This window comes from Phasianus colchicus, chromosome 29 (assembly GCF_987193195.1).
Source record: "Phasianus colchicus chromosome 29, bPhaCol1.hap1.1, whole genome shotgun sequence".
NCBI lineage: Eukaryota > Metazoa > Chordata > Aves > Galliformes > Phasianidae > Phasianus > Phasianus colchicus.
In genome coordinates this window covers 2,481,100-2,497,256 of record NC_143464.1, presented here as the reverse complement: position 1 = coordinate 2,497,256, position 16,157 = coordinate 2,481,100, and the positions used below count along the sequence as shown (strand labels likewise).

General features: G+C 49.6%; 2 protein-coding genes across 2 annotated transcripts; one reads left to right on the top strand and one right to left on the bottom strand.

The window, feature by feature from the left end:
* LOC149914586 (olfactory receptor 14C36-like) lies at positions 1-987 on the top strand. Its single transcript, XM_090126439.1, has one exon. It carries the CDS (start codon positions 1-3, stop codon positions 985-987), a length of 987 nt encoding a protein of 328 aa, XP_089982565.1.
* A 6,051-nt stretch (positions 988-7,038) lies between these two features.
* On the bottom strand, positions 7,039-7,995 carry LOC149914585 (olfactory receptor 14A16-like). The gene has a single exon (XM_090126692.1). The coding sequence runs from the start codon at positions 7,993-7,995 to the stop codon at positions 7,039-7,041; it is 957 nt and encodes a 318-aa protein (XP_089982818.1).
* Positions 7,996-16,157: the final 8,162 nt, after the last annotated feature.

Genomic DNA, 16,157 nt, shown 5'->3' with positions numbered 1-16,157 from the left:
ATGCCGAACAGCAGCTCCATCAGCGAGTTCCTCCTGCTGGCGTTGGCAGACACGCGGCAGCTGCAGCTCCTGCACTTCTGGCTCTTGCTGGGCATCTACCTGGCTGCCCTCCTGGGCAACGGCCTCATCAGCACAGCCGTAGCCTGCCACCACCGCCTGCACACCCCCATGTACTTCTTCCTCCTCAACCTCGCCCTCCTCGACCTGGGCTGCATCTCCACCACTCTCCCCAAAGCCATGGCCAATGCCCTCTGCAACACCAGGCACATCTCCTATGCAGGATGTGTTGCCCAGACCTTCCTGTTTGTCTTTCTGATATCGGCAGAGTATTTCATTCTCACCATCATGTCCTATGACCGCTACGTTGCCATCTGCAAGCCCCTGCACTACGGGACCTTGATGGACAGCAGAGCTTGTGCCAGCATGGCAGCAGCTGCCTGGGGCACTGGGGTTCTCTATTCCCTGCTGCACACTGCCACTGCATTTTCACTGCCCCTCTGCCATGGCAATGCTGTAGATCAGTTCTTCTGTGAAATCCCCCAGATCCTCAAGCTCTCCTGCTCAAAATCAAACTACCTCAGGGAAACTGTGAATATCTATTTTAGTCTTTGTTTAATCTCTGGGTGCTTTGTATTCATAGTGCTGTCTTATGTGCAGATCTTCAGGGCCGTGCTGAGGATGCCCTCTGAGCAGGGACGGCACAAAGCCTTCTCCACGTGCCTCCCTCACCTGGCCGTGGTCTCCCTCTTTGTCAGCACTGGCATGGTTGCCTACCTGAAGCCCCCCTCTGTCTCTTCTCCATCCCTGGACCTGGTGCTGTCATTTCTGTACTCGGTGGTGCCTCCAGTGCTCAACCCCCTAATTTACAACATGAGGAACCAGGAGCTCAAGGGTGCCCTCAGGAAAGTTCTCCATTACACATTGTGTCTCCATCAAAATGTTGTTCATCATACCCTCAAGACTGCAAAGAAGTTAGGGAAAGTGTGATTGATTTTATGTGATGTTTCCATTTTTTCTTCATATTTCTTTGTCATACTTAAAAGAAATTTAATTCCAATTAAATAATATTCATCATCAGTTTTTATGTTTACTTATTTTTACTTCCACGTGTTGAACCTATTGTACTTAAGGAACCAGGTTCTATGAATAGATAACAAAATCAACACAGGTTCTTTTGTTTTGCCTCCCATCTAGTCTGGATCATCAGCAGAAGCTCATAATCTAAGACACAAATGCCACAAGGAGCAGCACTGTCCCTGAGGGATGTCTGTCACAGCCTGGAGGGGACTTTCTGCTGCCTTTGAATTGTGCTGCTGCTTCCCTGGTGCCACAGCCATGGGCAGCAGCAAGACATGCTCTTTTCAGTGCTGCTCTCTTGTGTCCTTGCATCCCAACTGTGCCCTTGTCTCCCAACTGTTTTCTTGTGTCCTTGCATTTGTGTCAGCTCTCAGTTCTGGTGCAATTGGTGACAGCGCTGTTGTCTCAGTAGTGGCATCCTGGTGGCTGCAAGCAGGCAGGCAGTGTGCAGCACTGCGCCACAGCTGGCTTCCCTGCTGGGACCTTCCTAACAGAAGGGGCTGCTCAGGGCAGGGCCAGAGGACTGAACACCCCTTCCAAATCTGTGCCAAGAATACAGCCAAGGAGTTGCCCCTCTTGCTTTCCTGGGGTTCTGCATGGTTCAGAGTCCCAGGGTGATCAGTGAGGACCAAAGGACAAACGAGAGCTCCCTTCTTGGTTGTACATGGCCCAGCAAACGGTAACTGGTCTTGAACATGACTGTGTGGGACTGTCCCTACTGTGGTGGGGCTGCTGGCAGATGCTGTCCTGGACAGGAATCTGGAGCAGCCTGGAGATGCCAGCGGATCTCCAGGGACAGTGTAAGAGACTGTGTAAGTGTAAGGCAAAGAATAATTCCTCATGCAATAACATACCACTGATTCAAAGGAACAGGGGAGACTGAGGAGCCCACAGACAAATGAAGGCTCTGCAGTGATGCTGCTGAACTATCAGGGCGGATGGAGAGAGACTCAGCAGTAGAGATCCCATTCAGCTGCCTCCCACCTTGAGCAGCACAGGGTCAGCCCGGTGCCCCAGGGCACCACAGCTCCCTCACTCTGCAGAGCAGCTCCACCAGCTCAGGGCCCTGCACGGAGCTCGAGAATGGAAGCATGAGGGAACCAGGAGCTGCTGCCAGGCCAGCAAAGACACACTGCCCTGAGCAACGATCTGTGGAAGTAGGGCTGGGCTTGGAGAAGGGCTATGGAGCATTTTTGTGTGTTCAGGGATGGATGGATGAGAAGGAACATGCTCTGCTTGCCCTCCTGCTGCAGGTGGCTGCACCAGAGAGGACCCGCAGCCAGCACCTGGATGGAGCTCTGCCACCCGCCCTGCCCTCCCCCCTCCAGTGCTGTCACTGCTGATGCACTCCATGACCTCCCAGTGCTGCCGGCCGGCACATCTTGCAGGGGCCATTCAGGTGCTGCAGTGACAGTGAGCTCACATCACCACTCCAGCCACCTGTCCTCAGCCTGCCTCTCCCTTGCTCCTCTGCTCTGTCCTGTCCCTGCTGGGATGAGTGCTGTAGGGATGCGCTTCCTGTCCCCGCGTTGACTCCTCCCAGCTGCCAGCCTGGCGGGTCCTGGGGGTACCTATCAGTGGACTTGATGGTGTGGAGCAGAGTCCACTGAGAAAAGATGGTGTGAAGCAGCATTTTTGCAGTGGTGGCCTCCATGTTCATTTGGCAAGTGAGAACTTGTGCTCAGTGTGCTTGTGGCCCGGAGCTTCTACTCCAGCGTTATCTGCATTGGTCATGGCACAGGAATAACGTTTCACAGACCAGCGACCTCCTTTCTTCCTCACGTTATGTCATAAACCAGTGTCCTTCACTCTGACAGTGTTTGTATCAGCTCATGGATTAAATGAATTAGACCTCTTTTAGTTATTTGAGTCACAATGCAATACCTTTCGCTCTCCGCCTCTGTAGTAGATAAATTTTACATACCCTTCATCTGAGGACTGACCTGATGGATCTTTCCACACTGTTCCTTTTTAATGTCCATAGTTTGGTGGGGATGTTTTCCCACTGTGATGGGTTTCACCGCAGTGACTGTGACCTATACTTGAGTCTTTCAGGCTGAGTTTGACACCAGTGACCCAAAATGGTTCATGGATGTTTGTGTTTATTGAGAATAAATCAGAGTTTCTTGGCTTCCCAGTGGCCATTTCAGTGCTGGGTCACCCCCAGGGCTCCACTGACTTGTCTGGGGGGCATTGAGTGCGCTGGGTTGGGCTGCAGCTACAGGGACAAAGACAACAGTTGGCAGTTATTGCCCTGAGAACCTCTTCCCAAGTTCCATCTGCAGCTTCCAGGGACTCTGGTCTCCTGCAGGTCCTCTCGGAAAGCAGCCTGTCCCAGACAGGACCTCTGAGGCCCCTGGAGATCACTGGAGATGCTTGTGATCACACAATGGGGCTTTGCTCCTTATCATTTATCCTTCAATCAATATGTGTTTCCTATTAGTATTTGTCATTTCCTATCTACCTGTGTAAAGTACTTCTCCTATTGGGAAGGTGAACCACCCTGGTGGGATATGGCTGAGGAGTATGCTCTGTTTTTAGGGAAATTGTATTGTATTTTACTGTTGTTTGATTTAAAGTAGGAAGCCCATCCTGTGCCCGTGCGCAGAGAGTTCTCTAAGGAAAGCAGGTAAAGGAATGGTCTGAAGGAACTGTAACATCCAGCTGCAGACTTCAGTGGAGAATTCTGCTGTCGGGAAAAGTGATGCAAGTGCCAGGTGGCATACAGCAGACACGTCAGGCCTGGGGAGGTGAGCAGTCAGGTTGTCCGTACTGAGTCAGACCTGAAGCAATTGCTTTTCCTGCCTATGCAGCTCTCCTTAGGAGACTCTCTGGATCAACATCAGTTGGTGAATGATGCTCCAAAAGCAACAAGATGCACTACTTTAAATCAGAAAAAAAAAAATTATTGGGTGCCCTTTGAAATCTTCTTCCTTTACTACATTATGAAACCTCTCCACCTAGCTGTATAAATCTTGACTTTAAGCATATTATGAAACAGACATGGCTCACTGCAACTTTCTGCACTTCAGAGAGACGCGTGGTACATTTGATGCCAGGTCTATCAACTTCAGGAACTGAGAGGAGGATGCTGTAAGCACTTGAGAAAGTAAAGTTGGAAGAAAAAGAGGAGGGATCTTGGCGTACTAATGGGGCCCACTGAGGGACATTACCAACACAGCCTCCCTTGGACTTGTTAGAGCAGGGAATTGGAGGCAATGATTATAGTTAGGTAAAGCATTGTGCTGAGAAATCTTCTGGTTTGTTTGATGAAGAAAGACAAGGCCTGACATCCAGACCCCGGAGGGGAGATCCATCGTATGTGAGGGAATGAGCTCAGGGCTCATCCTGGGGTTGGTGTGGTGGGGCAGATTGTACTCCATGTGAAGGACAGCAGTGTGACACCTCCCAGCCTCTGCACAGGGATGCAAGGAGGCATTGAGGCCCCACTACCATAACCATAGCAAATCTCCTCACAAACCATGGCCAAGGGGACAAAGATTTCACTGCTTTTGGGCCTTCCATCCTCACCAGCACCCACTGCCTTCTCCTCTGCAGGATTTCCAATGCTGCTCCAGCCCAGCCCCTATTTCCCTGTGGTCTGCAGACACCCACCTCTCCTCTCTGCCCCACTCTGACCCTGGCACTGCAGTCATGTCACTGATGTCTCTCAAGCCCCTCTGAACGTCCCTTGAAACACAAAGCCATGGAGTGATCCCTCAGCATGGCCCCACATCATAACCATTTCCTCCTCCTCATGCACAGTCTCGAGCTTTCAAGCTGCACTGTGAGGGAGTTTTTTCCCCCCTTTGCTCATTTCCACTACCAAGGTCAACTCCATCATGTTGGAAATCACTTCCTCATTGAAATGCCACCCATCAGCTTTCTTGTGGCCTGTCAGCCGTTGAGAAGAAGGAACCTCACCATCATCTTCCAAGGCACGTGCCAGCTTCATGGGCAGACACGACCAAGTCACGTCCCTCCTGCTATGGAGTTGTGTCCTCACACAGAAGAGCCATCACAATCCCTTACACAAACCTCCTTCTTCCTCCATGGGCCCTGCCAGGTGCTCAGGCAGAGAGGATCCCACAGGCAACACGGCAACCTGGCACTTTCTGTCGGCCTCTCAGGGACACTGCAGATGTGATCCTGTGTGCACAGATCCCAGCCAGAAGTCAAGGGCTGACCACCAGCTGCTTCAGGCAGAAGGCAGCACACCATTCCTTTCTGGGACACGCTGCTGGGGCTGGCCTGTCAACTGCACACACAGAAGTGACCTCACAGCCACCTTCACAGCCTCGTGCCACCTGCAGGCCCATGAGGGCCTGAGGTAGAGCTGAGCTCATGGCCACATTCCTACCCACCTCCTCCTTATGGCCTCAAGCTGATCAGTCACACGTCACCTCCTGTACAGACATCGCCTCACATTCATCACTGCATTACATGGATTTGCTCTAAGACTCCACCAGTCCTGCTCTGTCCTGAAGGGCCAAGTACGCAAAGTTTAGGGTTAGGGGAGGGGTTGATGTTCAAGAGGGCAGAGTGCAGGAGCAGGGTCTGTGGGTGTTGGGTGTTCAGGATAGGGATTAAGGGTTAGACGTCACCTTTAGGGGCAGAGATTAAGCAAAGGTTTGGTGAGAGGGCTTGGTGTTCTGCTAAGGTTTTCAGGACAGTGTTAGGGTACAGGTAAGCAATACGGATTAGCGTTCTGTTTTGGGCTGCAGTGAGGGTATTTAACAATTGTTAAATACAGTACTATAATGCTAGCAAATAAAGCTTGGTTTTAGCATGAGTGGGAGAGTAAGTGTGGGAATCTGTGCAGTCCATTCCTTGGGAATGTTCTTGGCAGCAACTTTTAAAGAAGCCCTGAGCCTTCAGGCAGTGCCATGAGGAGATCTCCATTAACAATAGACTTGCTGTGGTGGAAACTGTGTGACAGAAGTGCCCACTGCGTGTCCTTGCTTGTGTTTGCAGCCACACAGCAGCACTGTCACCAAGCCACAGGAGCTGCAAGGCTAAGGGGCTATGGGGCTGAGTTTCAGCTCAACACACCACCACCACACCACCGAATTCTGTCTCTCATGCAACCCTGAGCCTTCTCTTGAAAAGTTTCTGTCTCACCTCTGTTGGCTGTTCCATTCCTGAGATGGAAGTGGCACCTGACTCAGGAAGGAGAAGGACACAGAGCTCTGCAGGAGGACCTGCACCACCTGCCCAGCAGCTCTGTGCTACCCCACAGTTGCACTTCCTACCTACAAATTCATGCTCCAGAATGTCTCCTGAGAGTCCTGGGCAACCTTTCCTGGGCTCTCATGTGTGCTTCAGCTACCCTCGGTCATCATGGAGGCAGTGCCCACCTCTGTGTGGCAAATGGAAAGAAGACTGAAGGGAGACTTCAGGGAAAAGTTTAAGCCTCTGAGATGAAAACCCATATCCAAGACATTTTCTTACACAAGATCTCACAGGGACTGAGGAAGAGGGGATCTGACAACCAGCGTGCAAACCAGGTGCTGCTGCTGGCCTGTCAGAGGCACTGACAGATGTGAGCCTGAAAGCACAGACCCCAGCCAGGCGCCAAGGGATGGCCCGTCAGCTATTGCAGGCTGCAGTCACCGCACAGTTTGATTAACAGCTGTATGCTTCGTGCTGGATTATGGGGTGCTGAGAACAGCTGACCCTGGCAGCTCTGTAAATGTTCCATAAAAAGGAAGACAGACAAAGTCATTGCATTCCCGTTGTTTGGATAAGCTTCATGGAGATCCTGCTTTATAATGTACTGTGTGACTGGGCAACACTGCATAGGTACAAACTGAGTAGTACTTGATGTGGATAATGACATTTAAATGAAAAACATTAGAACACATAAAACACGGAATAAAACATTCAATAAATTACACTTAGAAAAGTAATACGTAAACCAAGTAAGACAGTTTGATTCTGTCAAAAACTGTATTACAACTCTTAGATAGAAAAAGGTGGGCAGTTCACTGCTTTCGAAACGCATTTGGTCATCAGTTTCCGATGAGCATCTTTGAGCTCCTGGTTCCTCATGCTATAGATGAGGGGGTTCACTGCTGGAGGCACCACCGAGTACAGAAATGACACCACCAGGTCCAGGGATGGGAAGGAAATGGAGGGTGGCTTCAAATAGGCAACCATGCCTGTGCTGAGAAACAGGGAGACCACGGCCAGGTGAGGGAGGCACGTGGAGAAGGCTTTGTGCCGTCCCTGCTCAGAGGGCATCCTCAGCACGGCCCTGAAGATCTGCACATAGGACACAACAATGAAAACAAAACATCCAAATAAGACAAGGACACTACACATAATAAGTCCAACTTCCCTGAGGTAGGACTGTGAGCAGGAGAGCTTGAGGATCTGGGGGACTTCACAGAAGAACTGATCTACAGCATTGCCATGGCAGAGGGGCAGTGAAAATGTATTGGCAGTGTGCAGCAGAGCATTGAGAACCCCAGTGCCCCAGGCAGCTGCTGCCATGGTGGCACAAGCTCTGCTGTCCATCAAGGTCCCGTAGTGCAGGGGCTTGCAGATGGCAACGTAGCGGTCATAGGACATGATGGTGAGAGTGCAATACTCGGCTGAGATGAAGAAAAAAAAGCAAAAGACCTGTGCAGCACATCCTGAGTAGGAGATGTGCCTGGTGTCCCAGAGGGCATTGGCCATGGCTTTGGGGAGAGTGGTGGAGATGCAGCCCAGGTCGAGGAGGGCGAGGTTGAGGAGGAAGAAGTACATGGGGGTGTGCAGGCGGTGGTGGCAGGCTACGGCTGTGCTGATGAGGCCGTTGCCCAGGAGGGCAGCCAGGTAGATGCCCAGCAAGAGCCAGAAGTGCAGGAGCTGCAGCTGCCGCGTGTCTGCCAACGCCAGCAGGAGGAACTCGCTGATGGAGCTGCTGTTGGGCATCTGCAGTTCCTGGGCAGGGAGTCCTGTGCAGAGTGCAGAAGATAATGACGAGTCAAGACCATTCGCACAAACACTCTTCCCACTGCTATACAGAAGTTTTTCTATGTCTATGGATAATGTTCATTTAACTCCATTACGGCAGTTTATTTTAATGAGCTTCACCGTAACTTAATAAGTAGAAGCTTATGGGGCTCTTATTTCCTCTCATTCTCTGATCATATCTCAGCTGCCTGGATATTTTACTCTTACAAGCCATTTCCATGTCTCATGTCTTTACCTGTCTGCACACAGAGTTCCCATCTCAACTTTTGTGCATTCAAAGTTCTCTTAGAGAAAGCTGCCTGTTTGCAGACAAAGTGCATTGTTCCCGTCTGCAGAGAGTTACGATAATTTCAGCTGGTGCTGTCCTTCGGGAGAGGAGAAACTGAAAGCACTTGAGGACATGATTCATATAACAGCAGAATGAGAAATGTACAATTCAGGATTCTCAGTGCTCATATTCCACAGCTCCTTTCAGATTTCTGTCTAAAACACTTCCCCTTTCCTATGTACAGAAAATGGAAAATCCCTGCCTTCTCACTCCTCTTGCAAAGTGCCTTTGGAAACAGCCTACAGTGCAGTGTAGCTGTGATCCCCCTGCCCAGGCAGCAGCTGTGGCAGCAGAGGGCCCCTGCCCTGCCCTGCCCTGCCGGGGGGCTCCTTCCCCCCACACATCTCCCCACAGCGCCATGGGCAGCTCCCCGGGCAGGCTGAGTGCTGAGTGCTGAGTGCTGAGTGCTGAGTGCTGAGTGCTGAGCCTGGCAGGCGGCAGAGTCCCTGGCCCGGCACACAGCCCCTGGGGCACAGCAGGGACCTGCTCTGCAGGACAGCCCTGGGCACCCGGCTGCAGCCCCGGCTGCACAGCCTGCAGCCGTCCTGGGACACGCAGCCCTCAGGGCTGTGCTCTGATGCTGCAGCACAGAAGCCCTGGCTGGGAGCAGGTCTTTTTCCATGATAAAGAAACAGAGTTTGCAGCCTGATCTGCAATGGGATGTCACCAGCATAGTGATCCCCGCAGAAAAAGCCACAACATTGCCTGCAATGAGATATTACCTTGTCAAGGGTTGTGAGCAATGCTCCTTCAGTGATCTCTCAGCCTGCAAACGTACCTCACAGCCTGTAAGCTCTTTCCTTCTGTCCCAGTCACCTGCAGACCATTCTCCCAGCACTGCTGTGTGCTGCACAGGAGCTGCTCCTGGGCACAGCTGTCTCTCTGCTGTGCTGCCCACTACTATAAGCTCCCTGTGTCCCAGGAGCCCAACCCAGCTCAGCAGCAGAGAATGTGATTTCCTTCTCTCCCTGGAGGTATCCATGGCCCTCCTGAACTGAGAGCTCCTGCAACGCAGTAGGGTCATAGCTACAGAATGTACTTCAAAGTCAGCTCAATTAATCAACACATCCACTGGATTCCGAAAGCACAGTTGTTCCTACAAGAAGAAATTTTATCATGAGAGAAACAAATGGCAAATCTGGAAATGCTCCATTCATGACTTGTAAATGCAGTCGTAACATCACAGAACCATAGAAGAGTTTTGGCTGGAGGGGACTTTGAAGAGCACCCAGTTCTGGTCCCTAGCCATGGCCAGAGTTGCCAAACACCAGATCAGGCTGCCCAGAATCTCAACCATTCTGACCCTGAATGCCTCCAAAGATGGGTCATACACAGCTTCTTTTGGCAACATTTTCCAGTGGCTCCAGTGTGTAAAAAAATGTCTTCTTAACATCTAACCTCGGTCCCCTTTTAAATTTAAAGCTATTTCCCCTTGTCCTGTTTCTATCAGGCCATCTCACCCTAACATTAAGTTTAGGCATTTCATCTTCAGATGCAAACCCTGGAGCTGAAATGGAATTCTGTTCCTCACAGGATCATGGGAGCCAGAAGTCCTCTTAGCTGAGTTCTGGTGTGCACAGTGAGGTGTCTGTGTGTGAGCCCCTCATCTGAATCCTTGCTCTTTATTCAACAGGGACTGCACTGCTCACACACACACACTCAGGGATGACCAAGGTGCCTGGGGTGATCCTAGCTGTGTGCTCGTGCTTGTAAACTGTGGTGGAAAATCTGTGAGACAGACAGCTCCTTCCTGAGCATCAGCTGAGGGCCAGAAGGGAGGTATTCGTGGCCATCCTAAATGCCACCACAGCCCTGTGCTTGGGGCACCCACTGTGCCTTTTGCACCTGTCCCCATGGAGCATGTTGTGTCATTCTGCTGCCCAAATGGATGAGCTCAGAACACAAGAGCCAGATCTTCCTCTCTGCTCCATCTGTGGCATAGTCTGGAGTTCAAGGCATTTCAAAGCTATGACACATCTTCAGTCTTTCACTGATGACACCTTATTAGTTTGCTCTGGGCTCTCACTTGAATGGCATCAGAAGAAGTCTGGGGTTATGCCAGTTCCCAGTTGACAGGAAGCTGGCAAACATTGTTCCAGTTTTAAAGAAAAGTAAGAAAGAAGACCCCAGCAATTATGGACCTGTCTGTCTCACTGTCTCTCAGTGTGTTAAAGTGATGGAGAAAATAATGCTGGGAGTTATTGAAAAACACCTGGAGAGGATGAATTAAGAAGAATTCTGTCATTGGTCACAGGCAATGCTTGCTAGTGAGGGGAAGGTCCTGTTTAACTTAACGTCCTTTTGTGAAGTGCTCACCCATCTGGTTGACCAAGGGAAGCCAGCTGCTTTCAGTGGAGCTTTTGATACTCTTTCTCATAGAATTTGTGGCATCCTCTGGAGTTCAAGGTGTTACAAAGCTATATGACAGATCTACATTCTTTCACTGATGACACCTTATTAGTTTGCTCTGGGCTCTCATTTGAGAGGCATCAGATGAAGTCTAGGGTCATGCAAGTACCCAGTTGACAGGAAGATGTCAATCGTTGTTCCAGTTTTAAATAAGAACAAGAAAGATTATCTAGGCCATTACAGAGCTGTCGGTCTCATTTCTATGCCTGGTATAATTATGCAAAAAAAGATGCTGGTATTTACTGAGAAACACCTCAGTAGAATAATTCTGTCACTGGTCACAGCCCACACAATTTCATGAGTGGAAGTTCCTGTTAAACTTCGTGTCCTTTTATGACAAAATCACACATCTGGTTTGACCAAGGTAAAACAGCTGATGTTATCCTTGACGATTTCAGTGGAGCTTTTGATATTCTTTCTTAGATAATTCTTCTGGACAAACTGCATAGGTCTAGACAGAAAAAAACTGCTGGGTGAGCAGTGAGCAGTTGGCCAATGGATCCTGCCCAAATGATTACATTAAGTGGAGTTCGATCAGGCTGGTGGATGGTCACTAGCAGGGTTTCCCAGGGCTCCATTTGAAGGCCGCTTTTCTTCAATGTTTTTGTGAATGACTTGCATGTAGGACTAGAAGATGTTTGAGCCAGTTTGCTGGTGACACCAAATTCGGTGGAAATGTTTCCTCCATTGAGGGTGGAGAGGACTTACAGAGAGCTGTGCTGAAGTTAGAGAACTGGATAGGCACAACCACATGAAGTAAAACAAGAACAAGTGCCTGATTCTGCACGTGGGTAGGTGCAACCCTGGACATACACACTGACTGGGAAATGGGACACTGGAGAGCAGTCCCAATGAAAGGGATTGGGGGTCCTGGTCATCATCAAATCAAACATGAGTCAGCAGTGTGCCCAGGCAGCCAGGAAGGCCAGCTGTCCTCTGGGTGCATTGATCATGGCATTGCCAGCTGGGTGAGGGAGGGGTTTGTCCCACTCTGCTCTGCACTGCTGCAGCCTCAGCTGGACCATTGGGTGGAGTTCTGGGCACCAAAGAACATAAAGGACATAAAACTATTGGAGACAGTCCAATGGAGGGCTCGAGCACTGAGACATCTGAAGTTCAGAATTCCCTTGTGATTGAGTACATGTCCTGACTGGGCCCTTCTCACATCCCACATCCTGGCATGAGACACACTGCCCACATGGGACTTGGGCCTCACGGCATCCTTGCACCCCATGCAGAGTCTGGCAGCTGCTGTGCCCTGGTCTTTCATTTGACATCAGACAAACCTCCATCCCACTGCCCCAGGAAGGGCCCTGAGCCAGCAGGAGGGACACGATCTCCCTGCCAAGGCTCTGGGCATCAGGCCTTGGCCTTTCTGCTTCAGAAGACAAAGGAGGCTTTGCTCAGCATCACAGCCACCATCCCAGTGCCTTGGTCTGCCTGCAATCATGGCTTCCAATTATCTGCTCTAAAAAGTCCCTGGGGAAGCTTGCTTGTCCATGGCCCTCAGTGGGGCCCATTACTACTCCAAGAAACTTCACTGTTCCTTCTGACTTTGTCTTCTTGAGCACTTTGTGCAATCTTCTTTCTGCACTGGAGGTGATGGACTCAGCAGCAAATGCTCCCTGGGGCCCATTACAACCTGAAGAGCCCTCCTGTGCCTTGTGCCTTCCTGTCATCTTCTTCAGCTGTTCAGAACTTGTACAGCAAACTGGACAGGTATCTGAAGACATCTAAAAGAGGAAGAGAACAACAGGCATTAATGAAGATCATTTATTTATTTATTTATAGTTGAGTTTAAACAAGAAGTTGCAGCAGCACTTGGCAATTGATATTGACACAGGATGTTCCCTAATGAGATTTGCTCTGTCAGTGTATGGACAAATGTCCTCCTCTGCTACCCCACTCCATTTCTATTCACATTGGCCCCGTGGGACTTCCATCACTTTTCCTCCCATCACACTTCTCCTCTGCAGTCCCCAACTCAGTGTTAAAACTCCTTTGCACCAAATCCAACTGGCTTTTTCAAAGAATAAGCTGCACATGGGTAATTAAATATTTCTCTCTCTCTTTTTTTTTTTTTTTTCCAACAAACAGTTGTAAACATGATGCAACTGAATGAACAATTGCATGCCTTGTCCAAGCCACATCTAATGAGGTTTGTCTTTCACAGAGAATAGTTGTACAAAAAATGAGTTAGGCAGAGAGAGGAAGGGATAGATATAATCACAGTTAAGGAGCAGATCAAAGAGTCCATCGGAGTTTGGACAGATGGAGCAAGTTCCAGAAATCTTCCTAAAGGTGACAGATCAGCCAGATAGTTTGGAGGTATCAGAGTGAACAAAGAGGAAGGGATGGGGAAATCTGGAGAGCAATGTCCAGATGGCCTGCTGAAAACATGCCCTGAACCATGGTCATGATTTAGGAGAGCTGGAGACACCTGGAGAATGAGGGACATCAAATACGCGGCAGGGTAGAGCAGCAGTGGACGCTGGGCATTGGTCACAGGGCATTGGCACTGGCACCACTGTCTGTCTCCCTGTACGTGAAGGCATCTATGTCCTGCAAACACAGTTCTGGAAAACACTGTATTTAAGAAAAAATAAAAACATAGAAGACCAAAGATCTTCTCAAAGACTTGTGTTTCCAACGTCAAAAGAGAGAGGACTCCTGAGGATACTACAAGTGAGAATCTTGTTAACTTATTTTCACTGATTTCTATCTTAGTCTTCAATTCTTTTTTTTCAATTTTACTGACATTAATGAACATCTTTAAGGCTTACAGCTTAGAAAAGAAGATCCATTTGTGTCTTGCACGGTGCCTGTTGCTCCCCAGAATTTCCCTGCCCAGAACTGTCCGTGACATCTCTCAGTCTTTGTATAAATGGAGTTACACTGTGGTAATGAGCTTTTTTCTTCTTTCTCAGTTGTTGTTTTAGATGGTCCCATGCAGCACAGGACTCATCATGCCCTTCATGCCCTTCATGCCCTTCATGCCAGGTACCCTGCCCCATTCTACTGTTGGTACACACTGGCCACAGTGTTCCTTGAGCTGCCCATGTATTTCTACAAATCTTTATTGTGTTTGATATGCCTGGGCAGATTGAGCTGTGTTTGAACTTTGGCCTTCTTAAACACATCTCAGCAGGTACAATAGTGCAGACACTCTGCACTGCTCCCAGCTGACCACTTCTTGTTTACACTTCCTACATGCTTTCTTTCTGTACTGTACACCACAGACACTTGAAGAAGAAGCCAAAGTGTGCTCTCCTGAAGTCCAAAGATGTGAGTTTGTCCTTTTCCCTCCCCTCAGACTCCTCAGCTCCACCATCCCATGGCCACTGCAGACCAGGTTCTCTTTGACCATCACATTCCCCATGGGTCCTTGCTGCTGGTGAGTATGAGATCTAGCAAAGCACCTCTCCTCTTCCGATCCTCTATGTCTTGGTCAAGAAGCTGCCGGCTGTGCTCTCCAGAGATTTTCTGGATGGTGCATGCCCTGCTGTGCTGTCCCTGCTGCAGATACTGCAGTGAAAAAGGCCCCCACCGGCGATAAGGGCCTGACAACATGAGGCTCCCATCTGTCTGCAGAGGGCACCTTCCACTTGCTCTTCCTGATCAGGAAGCCAGGAACAGACACTGTTGGTCTCCTCTGTTTGCCGTTTCAATTTGCTCTGTCCTCTCTGCTCTGCCATCCCCAGGAAGAGCTCAGTGCACTCTCACAGAGAGCAGTCGCCCTTCCTTGTCTCCTCATCCATCCATCGTTAAGACTCTGTATCCCCTGGTGCTACAGTCCAGTTGTGGAAGCCATTTAACCATGTCCCTGTGGTCCAAACAAGAGCAACTCTACCAGCATTTCTAGCTCAGCATGTGTTGCTGTTCTCATTAGTGTAAAAACACATAAGACAACAAACCTACCCAGGATGGAACATTGGATTTAGTGCATCTATGTTATTTTTGTTCAGAAGGTGGCACACATGCGTTAGACCCATTGTAAGGCTCAGAGCTGTCCAAGCAGCACGGACTCTGCTAGGGCATGGCTTTCCTGAAGGCCCTGAGTTGCATTTGCAGCTGCATGTGAGTTTGCTGGACAACTAAGGAAATCAGCACAACACTAGGCTGCTTCTGATGCCATTCACATGGGTTTTCATCAGTTGAGGAATAAAGATGTGTATTAGCTTTGCAGTGCCTTGTGATACAGAATGTGCAGCAGAAGGAGAACAAAGATCTGGCTCTTCTTTTGGGAGCCCAGCCATTTAGTCACCTGCAAAATTCTCCATGCTCCATGGAGACGGGTGAAAAAGACATTTTGAGATGCCATAAATGCAGGAAGTTTGTTCTCATTCAGGATTGCCACAAGTATTCCTAATCTTTCTCTGGTCTCATCTAGGGATGAGATGCCTGCACTGCTTCAGCTGGATCGCTGCCCTGCCCAGGGAAAGTCCACCCCTCCCTGTCCAGGTCTGTGTGCCCTTTTTGTTTTAGCAAACACTCTCTGGCAGGACTAACTATATGTATGCAATTGGTCACTGTCCAGTAGACATATGGTGGTTAATGCAGCAGATTTCAGAGTACAATCATGATACTGTTGTTTTTCAGGAGCTGTTGGCCACAGAGACCCAGGATCATCTCCGGGGGGATCAGTGAATAAAAATGAAATCCTCTGCTGCTGAGCTGGGCTGAGCCCCTGGGACACAGGGAGCTCCTACAAGTGGGCAGTGCTGCAGAGACACAGCTCTGACTAAGAGCAGCTCCTGTGTACTGTGCATCAGTACTAGGGGCACATTCTGCAGGTGACATGAAGATAGAAGAGAAAGGAGAGAGGGATTACGGGATATAAGGGGTGTGAGCGGGCTGCGACCTCACTGCAGGAGCATTGACACGGTAAGTCTCTCACCATAGGTAATGCAAACACTTTTCCAACAGGGATCACCAAATCTGGCACTTCCCAGTAGAGATCAGGCTGCATACACTCTGTGTTTCTTTATCATGGAATAAGAGCTGTTCCAGCTGAGGGCTTCCCTGCTGCAGCATCAGAGCACAGCTCTGAGGGCACATCAAGAGAGAACCCTTAAGTGCATTTTACCTCTCTGCTTTCCTTCAATGTATATATTCTTTCAATATAGCCATGGGAGTTCTCTTAAGTTCCCTTTTTCACTTGAAAAAATAAACATGCACTTAGACAGTGCCTTGCAAACAGGGTGGGTTCTGGACAGTAAATAGGAACGCAGAGCATTTGGGCTGGTGTCTGTATGCTCAGTCTGGGAAATGACAGGAAAACAGCCCCCAGGGTGAAAATCTGCAGACCCCAGAGATATGATCAGGGAATTACCCCCTTCAGTGCAGGGACCTTCCTCTGAGCAAGCTCCCACCTAGAAAAGTC